Here is a 9,519-nt window from a genome sequence, read left to right as displayed (position 1 = left end):
AGACAGAGATCGCTGTGACCGGGCGTGAGGAGTCGGAGCTTCTCGCCAACCTGTGTGCTTCATGGTGGCTCTTGTCTTTAGAGGTAACTCAAACTCACTGCATGGGATGTGCAATTTGAGCTGATGGGTTACACTGCGCAGATCAACCGCAAAACACAATCTAAGCCAGTGGTTTGGAGTGATGCCTATAAATGTTGTTTCTTCTGTTTACTATATGAAATGTGTTATTTTGCGCTGAGTTTACTTATGAAGACATTTTTCAAAAAACAAATAATGTGAATGTTTACAGTATGGTTTAGGTTTTTTTTGTTTGTTTTTCTGCTACTCTCCAAGAAAAAAAAAATTGACTTGTGGGCATTTCGACTGAGATAAAATAAAGCACAATAATTTTACTCATTCTTGAGTGACTTCATCAATAAATCTTGAGTTAAATATTAATTATGAAACTTATTAACCCCATTCCTAAGAGTTAGGAATCAAATATTTCTATATTCTTGTTTTCACAAAATAATTATTTAGCACCTAATCAAAATTTCTGCACAGTACATATTTTACGGTCTGCACAAAGGCCTTCAAAGACTTCTTGTATTAAATTCTAATTATTTTGTATTATGCACTTAAAAATACCAAAACATCTGACTTCAATTCTTCTGAGTCATATCACACAGTTGCACATATTATATAAAGATTTCAACATCACTCATCACCTCGTAATTTTAACACTTTTTCTAGAAGCTAATTTCATCTTGTCAAAGTAAACAAAGACATTCACCTTCTTTTGCTGCAGTGACCAACAGTGGAAGTTTGTTTAGATTTTCTTGAAGGAACAAATATGTGTTTAGATGTCAAAAAATGTTATTTAAACCTTTAATGCTTTTCTTTAGGGGAAGAGGTTGGAGGTGAATAGAGGGTGATGATGTAAGCACAGGCGGTCCAAGCCTGTTTGGCGCCCTGGGCGAACCACCTTTTTGACGTGTGCAGCTGTGCATCTAAAGGCTGCAGGACAGTAGCTTTCGAAAACTAAAATTGGGCACTCCTCCTTTAAATCAAAACAATAGCCTTGTCAAAGTTCAATCAAAAATCAATGTACGATGGTGTTTGAAAGAAATGAAATACAAATTTCAGTTTCTAAAGTCCTCGTCAGTTATGCACTCATAAGTTTTTCTAATCTTGAATTTCAAAAAGGAAAAGTACAAGGTGCATAAACACTTTTAAAAGATGTGTTATGTGTAACTCCAACCATAAATGCTCTTTATTGTAACAAATTACTGGTCTGGTTTCAGCATGGTCTGTGGAAAGGCAGCAAAGCAGCTCATCAGCACAGAGTGTTTGCACCTGGCAATTACAAAAGCTCCATGAAAGGGGGAACAATTGTGTTTTTCCTGATCCAACCAATGACATTATCCTGTCTCTGCACAGATTAATAATACGCATACATCTGCATTCACTTTGAAGTGATGAATATTCTACCAATCACAAAAATATACTCCCACACACTCATACAGGATGTGTGTCCGTTCAGATATTCAGGCATTATAGCGATAGTAAAGGTTCGCATAGACTGTGGAGCATAATAAAAGACAAGTGATTAAAATAACTCCTTTTTAATCAAATGGATTACACTTTATTGGGGAATTAAATAAAACAATTCAATGCTGTGCCGGGAAAGCAAAAACAATATTATCCAAAGTGTTAAAACTACATATAAAAACGCAGATAAAAGAGAATGACACAAGATTCATGGCATATATCTGACAGCGAGAAACAACTAATAACAACAGTAAGAGATTTGGAGAGAAGGGCCTTAAGGGAAGTGACAATAAGCTTAATCTATGACCATGATATTCACTCAAACAGTAACCGTAGTGGCATCTTGGATGTTGAGTACAACGCAACCACAGAATACAAAGCTCTGCTCTGCTGCAGGCGGACAGAACCTGGTCCGGGAATTTTGCTACTTGTCGGGAGTGCCGTGGATGACGCCAGCAGATTCAGCAGAACTAGAAAACGAGAAGAAGACTCATGGAAAAACATCACAGATTTGACCAATAACTGCTATTAATAGCAGGTTTCACAAAAGCAACTTGTTTAATGTGCTTTAAGGAAGTCACTTGGAAATACAAGATTTTGGAAATACAATCAAGTCATTTTAATAAATGTACAAAAAGTTAAGCTTGGATTATTCTTCAAATTCTTAGTTGTAAGGTTCTGTTTGCAGTCTTTCATGATTCTTTAATGTGTCCTTATTATGGCCTTTCCACCTTATTTGTTATATGGAACATGACAAGGTATTTCAGATATTATCAAGTTGTGTTTTTGTTTCAGTTGAACTACTAAGTTTTTCATAAATTTACATGATACTTTCAATACATTCAAATCTTTCACAGTGGGTGTTAATAGCTTTGGCTACAAATGATGCAGAGCTAGATAATGTTTTTGAATATACTGTACTGTGTAATTTACCAGTTTTCTGGTAAAACTGAATTTCGGTTTTCACTGTGTAAGTTGTAAGAACTATTTTCTATGTGAAATGAATGTTAAAAATATGAAAGTTTCACTTTCTAAAATGAGTGATGAAAAATATTCAACTTTTTTCACATTTTTCTGTACATTTACTTGTCAGAACAGAAAACAGCACAAGATGTAAAGCAAACCAAAATTTGTTTTTGGACTGATCATAAAGATCCCTTGACCTGCTGGAGAAATTCCCATGTTGTTCTGAGGTGAATGTGCCTGAACTAAATGTGAGTTTTCTTTCAGAATAACAAGAATAAATGAATGCAGTGCAAAAACAAAACTGCACGAGTTCAAAAGGGTAATTTAGAGTCGGGGGACAAGCAAATTCTAGTTACCTAGACCAGGAAAAACTGGTCTAGGTAACCAGTTTGCAATTAATTTGCATACCTTCCATCTATTTCCACACTGCTGGCAGAAGACAAACGTGGTCATCGGTTCATCAGCACTTCGAGTTTGAACCTAGAAATCATTCAAGGAAATTGACACAACTTACAACCAAATATACTTTTTACATCCTCCTGATTATTCATTCAGAGTAATAAAACAAATAAACACACTAAAGTATATTTGAAGTATCCAAGTACCGTGCTAAAATTTACAATTCTGCAAGTGGGTGCATTGTAAGTGGAAATTTTAAATTAAATTTGTCTGCTATTTCATCACAACATAAATAAAGGTCTTTTCAGAGTTCATCTCTACCTGTGTGTAAGTGCAGTTCTTCCCCTTGCATTTGCCACAGGTGAATAAATCAGTCTGAGTGCCGCCGGTGGTGGCCATCTGGTGGTCCCTGACAGCTTCTTTGGTCAAATTCTTTCTCATTTCCTTCAGCTCATCGCTGGCCATTTCCTAAACAATGACAGCAGAAAAAAACACTTTAAACATATGTTATGATTTTTGGTCATTCTATGCGCTGGAGTATTAACAACATAGCTAGCACCATCAACAGACACCATACCTCTGCGGTCATCTTGGCCATCCGCTCCGGGGTTACACTCCCGCAGAGCACGGTCCTCCTTAAATTGGGATTTTTCATATCTTTTAGATTCGAGATCCGGCTCCGCACACGGTTCTTATATTTCATGTCTGTGTTCTTAAACTCTTGGAAGATATGTGGGAGCAGGTCAAGGATTTTTTTTTTTTTATCTCAGAACAAAACAAAAAGGCCAAAAATGAAAAACGCAATTGAAAATTCTTGAACTTGGAGTATTTTTTTTTTTAAATCAGAATAAATATGAAGTGGTTTATCGAGTTTGCCGCTGAAATGTGTGTCTAAAAAAATGCCAGGACACTATTCCCAAATATAGACAAATACATAACAAAAGAATCCCTGAAACTGAGCTTCAAATAAAGTGAAAATGTAAAGGATATATTCTTCAATCTGTGCACCAAGCTCCTCACAATCAGCACCAATAGCAATATGATCCTCTGAAAAAGATCAAACATAGTTAGCATACATTAACCAGCAAAAAGTAACCAAACAATATGAGTTGGTGTGCAGTGTTGGGTTATACCTCCAGTCTGCAGAGCACTGGCCAGCATCTCTCGGCACTTGAGCCGGATGGAGTCGGAGGTGGTTGGGGCGCGAGGAAAGGTGGTGGTAAACGTGTTGGAAGCAACTTCAGAAGTTTCACTTTTACTACTGGAATTACTGCTGGAGCTGCTGCAGAATTTAGGAGGAAAAATGAAACTCAATGGAGAGAAAGTAAAAGTAAATAAAATTATTCAAAAAATTTTTTCCTGACCTCTCTTCCTTAGGCTCCGGGCTTCCCTGTGATGGAGAGACGACAGGTGTTGTTTGTTCTTTTCGCTTCTCATCTGGAGCTTTTTCTCCACCTCCAGGCTCATCTGAAGAGTAATTATCCGAGTTTGGTAAATATAAATCTCAAGTATATTTCATAAACAAAATATAGAATTCATTTCACTAAACAAGGAGTTGACAGCTTCTACATTTAGATCCTGGAAATTCCACAAATAACCTAAAAATATAGTAATAATTTATTACTTAGATGTAACAATAATAAATTAACATAGAAAACAAATACATTAATCAGGTCTTACATACTGAACAAGTGAGCTTAAATATGTATATTTATAAAGATTAAATACAATTTCAAAGGTACCTTTAAACATACCTACAAATTTTTACTGATCTATTTAATAACTATGCAATTAATAAATTGCATAGTTTAAATTCTGGATACATCTGAATACATTTATCTGTGCCTTTCAACAATTAATTATGACTTGTATAAGTAATTTATTTATCCATGTCATGTTGTACTACGCCAAGTTATTTGCTAAATTTGATGATGAATTCATTTTCTGCAGTGAAAAATGTGAACATCACAATTGTCATGTGTGGAGCTCATTGGTAATGATGTCATACTGGACATTCTCAATTTTTTTAACAATGATTCTTATCAGATCAGCAGAAAACATCAACAATAAAAATTACCCAAAAGCTTCTTCCAAGACTTGATCAAGGACTTGGCGAGAGATGTCACCTCCTCATCTGTGCTTTGCTTGCGGATCGCATTAACAGACATTCCGATTCTGGTGGACTGTTGGGAAAAATAAATAAATAAAAAATGATCAGTAATTTAGACAAGAAAAAAAAACACTGCCTGAATCCACAGAAACAAAAAAATACACATCAAAGACAAAAAAGGCATACCTGGAGCAGCTCCAGAGTCATGGGTACACTCCGCAGCTCTTTCAAGAGATCCAATGCCCCAGCCTGCAGAGAAAAGGAGACGAGACGTTTGAGTGAAACTTCAATGCATCTAACATTGTTACTTTCTAGTGACTCCATTTAAGTAATACAGACTCTAAACTATGGGCTATGAAAGTTAGATTTTCTGAATTATCTGCATCTACTTTAAGTAATTTTGAGACAAACATATATTACTTTTAATCCTATATTGTGGCAACTATTTTGACAAGGTGTGACTCTGTGTAGAGTTTGGCATAAAGCACTTGGAGGTTAGTTGGTTGTTTCATTGAAAATACTGTTGTTAGTTTACAAATCACTGAACGGTTTAGCGCCACAATACATTAAAGATCTACGGTTGTTGCATCGACCTTCCAGAACCATCAGGTCTTCCGGTTCTGGTCTGCTTTGCATCCCCAGAACCAGAACCAAATAAAGAGCATGGCATTCAGCATCTATGCACCAAAAATTTGGAGCAAACTTCCAGAAAACAGCTAAAACACTGACTTCCTTTAAATCTCGACTAAAAACGCACCTGTTTAGAGTTGTATTTGAAACGCAATCAATTAAAAATGTAATGATGTAACTTGACTTAATGTATTGTTTATTCTATGTTGCATGACTTTGTGTTTTTGTGTTTGTTATGATGTCAAGCACTTTGAAATGCCTTGCTGCTGAAATGTGCTATACAAATGAAATTTGATTAATTGATTTATGTTAAGCACATTGAACTTAACTGTTAATATGTCATAACAAAGATTTATGAAACTGACTCTTTTAGAGTAGACCGATGTCTCATAACAACTGGTATTATTCAAAATGTTAGAAGCATTTATTTACTATAAGTAACTGCTACATTAATACTGGTAAAAATGACTCAAAGTTGTAAACAAAAAAGATAATTGAATGTAATTAGAAAAGTGGAAATATCACATTTATAATTTATAACTTGTTGATATTAAAGTGAGAAACTTAGTGTGTGATTTTCTTAAACATAACAGGGTTAAATACATGATTGCTTTTGAAGGTGTCAGTACTTTTAATTAAAAGTTATTTTTCTTATGTTTTTAATGTGTGTGCAAAATTTTATTAAAAATCTAAATATTTGAAATAAAAACTTCAAACAGTGATATTATCATAATACAAATAAATATAATTGAAAGAAATCACACTTTAGCAACTGTACTGATGGCAGGGTAAAGTTTACATTTTATTTTCAAGTCTCTCTGACGGATGCGTTATTGTGTAGAAAATCTTAGATTAATGTCAATACAAAAATGTATTTGTGAAGGTCCCCTTTGGCTTGAAAGATAAAGCTGGAGCTGCTCAACATAAAATAATGTAAAAATCAGAAAAAATGACATCCAGTTAAGTTTACAACATACAAAAAACATAAACAAACTTATGGATACTGTGTTTTTTTAGTAGCAAGAGCTATAAACTGAATGCTGCTATATTTCTAACTAAAGCTGCAAAAACAGAACAAAAGACTAAAGTTTTCTCATCCTTAACTTTAGTTTCAGGACTAATGTTTTGATATTCCCTGTAAATTACAATTTGGGCTCAACTCGAGGACTCATTTTAAGCATTGTTCTCATACTTTAGAGTAATCTGAGTAGTAAATGTTTACATATTCATCGGTAATTGAATTAAGTTTGTTACAGCTTTATCAATGCTCATAACACACAGTAGTAATATTGCATGGGTAGTTGCTTGGCGGCTACATATTGAGTGACGAACTGGGGAAGCTAATTCACACCGTGTCAAATGCGTATGACTTCTACATGAATAACATTATATTATGCTGTACTGTCAAATGAACACTAAGTTTTGAATATCACATGGATCATTTATTGATTTTTTTCACGCTCGTGAACCTTGCAATGCTCCTTACGCTGCTATATGCTAACTTTTTAGCAGCACAAATAAACACACTGACAACAAACAACAACTTGTTTTTTGTCAGCCAACCGGTTAGTTCCAAACTTCATGAATATTAGCTGTGAGCCTTTATGCTGGAGACATGTGTGAGTAAATTCGCGAAAATAAATAACTAATATGTGCTTCAGAAATGTTCTTATTGAGTGAATTTGCTAGAAGCTAAATTAGCCGCTGCTGAGCTCCATCGTATCCCATTAGCGTCCATGCTAGCACGGTCGGCTAACAGCGTTCATCTCTCTGAGAACATCTCACCCCGTTTTTCTTCTGCGCCATTTTATCCATCTTTTTAGCGATTCTGATAATGTCCTCTTCCTCCTTCTTCCCCATCTTGATTTATCTGTCAGAACGGGACAAAAAAAGGCGCAAGCGAAAAAGAAAATACGGGACAAAAAGACCACGCCAGTGAGGAAAAAGCGGTAGCTGCGGAGGCGGCAGCGTCAACTTGGCGGACCGGGACCACACAGCGAATGCCCCCGTTGTGTAGCAGACCTGACTAGCAGAGTTCCCAAGTGGAGTTAATCGAGCCAGAACAGAAAAATGGATCATGTCGCCGGTTGTTATAATAATCACACTGAACCAGAAAATTTTCTTTTCTTTTCTTTTTTTTTTTTACCACATTACTTGACTTTTCATAAAAAACTTTAAAAAATGTGTTTCTTTCTACAACCAACAATTGCAGTATTTTTTTTCAGCAGTGTTACGGAATGCCTTCAGATGGCGCCAAAGCGTAACTTTTTGACACTTGATGAGTTGAGACGCGACTCAGGATGTTTATTTAAATTTTGCTCTCTTTTAAAACGTATTCTTTAAGCCATTTCTCCTTATCAAAAAAACAGCAACTGTACACACAAACTAAATTCACCTATTGACACATTAGCACAAACTTCTGGAAAAAAACAAATATTTTGGAACATTTTGACTAAATAAATGAAGTAGTTGGACTTGAATCAGTTTGGTAACTGATCAAAGATTGTAAGGGTCCTTTGGTAGAATTTGATTTTTAAGCATATGAACCACAACTACACCAATGACATCCCTTAAATTGTCCAGAATTGTTTATTATTATTTAAATTTAAACTGTTTTACAGTGATGTTTGTGCCATCAGTTTAAAATTAGTTTAAAATTGTTGTGATCACTAATTAATTGAGGGATTTTTAACAAATAAGCTTCCTAATGCCATTAAAAAGGATCACCCTTTCAGATCCTGCTTTCAGATTATGCTCATTATGTTATTTTTATTTTTTCTCCCTTTAATGATTCTAATAATCATGAGAATACATTTTTAAAAAATCCAGTCAAATAAATGATTATGTAATTAGGAGTGGGAGAACCTTTCCAAATCAACCAAGTTTGTAAAACAAACGGTTGTGAAGTATTTGCTATGACAAGCAATGAGTCATTTGCATCACTGTGGAAAGAATTTGGCCTACTCTTTTCAGCATTGGCTTAAATTCAACCATATTGTGGGATTTTCAAAAATGAACTGATCGTTTACAGACATATCGCAGCATGTCACTTATATCTTAGTGCAGACTTTGACTAGATTATTCCAAAACTTTGTTGTTTTTTGAGCCATTCAGAAGTGGATCTATTGGTGTGCTTTGGATCAGTGTTTTGTTGCATACCTCAATAATTATTGATTTCACAAGGCCTTTTTCAAAGTTACATGACTATTTGGACACCTATTTGTTGTTTGTCAATGAAATCCTCGTTTGCTAATAAAATCGCAACTTACTTTTTTTTAGCTCACACATTTTTGTGCACAACAAGGCAAAAGTACAAACACATATCAGTTGTGTTTTGATTGTATAGTGTGCTAATACTCTGATGCATTTTGTGGCTTGCGTTGGCTACTAGCTTGGACCACTCTCACGAGCAGCTCCCACCTTTCAGGACGCTGCACATGTTGGTGGGATTTACCAGCAGATTATGCTCAGTTAGGAATAGATGGGAATTGGCACAAGGCCTGTTACCTGAAAAACAGTGACACAGTGCTCATTTTATCGCGCAAATACAACACTGGACCATTCAATTCAAAGGCAAAGTCTAAAAATGCAAAACTGTTAAAACAGTATATAATTTACTGAGGGGGTAGGGCACAGATTATGTATTTTATAATCTGTAAATATACATAATTTTCTGATTATATTTCAGTATCAACATACTTCCACGATCACAGGTATTAATTCAGATATGTTGTTTGTCCTGAGGTCTGATTGTGGAATTGCCAGGTAAAACTACTGCTTAAAGACTTTATTCTGCCTCCTGCTGTCAGCAGGTGCGCAAAATCTTCAAACTAATCCCTATTAGGCCTAGACCTCACAAATCTGATTATGGTGGCCGCCTACAA

At 35.3% G+C, this 9,519-nt stretch overlaps 1 protein-coding gene across 2 annotated transcripts; it reads right to left on the bottom strand.

Moving 5' to 3' along the window:
* Positions 1-1,588: 1,588 nt before the first annotated feature.
* Positions 1,589-7,644, bottom strand: tcea1 (transcription elongation factor A (SII), 1). Of its 2 annotated transcripts, none has more exons than XM_055032473.1 (10): positions 7,421-7,644; positions 5,192-5,254; positions 4,973-5,078; positions 4,260-4,362; positions 4,029-4,177; positions 3,886-3,942; positions 3,473-3,627; positions 3,217-3,363; positions 2,905-2,976; positions 1,589-2,000 (listed from the first exon to the last, which is right to left on the bottom strand). In XM_055032473.1, the coding sequence occupies exons 1-10, from the start codon at positions 7,493-7,495 to the stop codon at positions 1,992-1,994; spliced, it is 936 nt and encodes a 311-aa protein (XP_054888448.1). In that variant the 5' UTR covers positions 7,496-7,644; the 3' UTR covers positions 1,589-1,991. The 2 variants fall into 2 exon arrangements, with proteins under 2 accessions (XP_054888448.1, XP_054888449.1); XM_055032474.1 differs by having other exon boundaries at positions 4,029-4,174.
* Positions 7,645-9,519: the final 1,875 nt, after the last annotated feature.

Source organism: Poeciliopsis prolifica, unplaced genomic scaffold, assembly GCF_027474105.1.
Source record: "Poeciliopsis prolifica strain line A6 unplaced genomic scaffold, Auburn_PproV2 SCAFFOLD008, whole genome shotgun sequence".
Classification (NCBI taxonomy): Eukaryota; Metazoa; Chordata; class Actinopteri; order Cyprinodontiformes; family Poeciliidae; genus Poeciliopsis; species Poeciliopsis prolifica.
This window is presented reverse-complemented; position numbering and strand designations above follow the sequence as displayed.

Excerpts from the sequence above, each read along its gene's own strand:
- tcea1 (XM_055032473.1), bottom strand. The coding sequence starts at position 7,495 with ATGGGGAAGAAGGAGGAAGAGGACATTATCAGAATCGCTAAAAAGATG. Across the intron at positions 5,255-7,420 it reads TGGCGCAGAAGAAAAACGGG|GCTGGGGCATTGGATCTCTT; the intron begins GTGAGATGTTCT and ends TTTTCTCTGCAG. Across the intron at positions 5,079-5,191 it reads TGACTCTGGAGCTGCTCCAG|TCCACCAGAATCGGAATGTC; the intron begins GTATGCCTTTTT and ends TTTTCCCAACAG.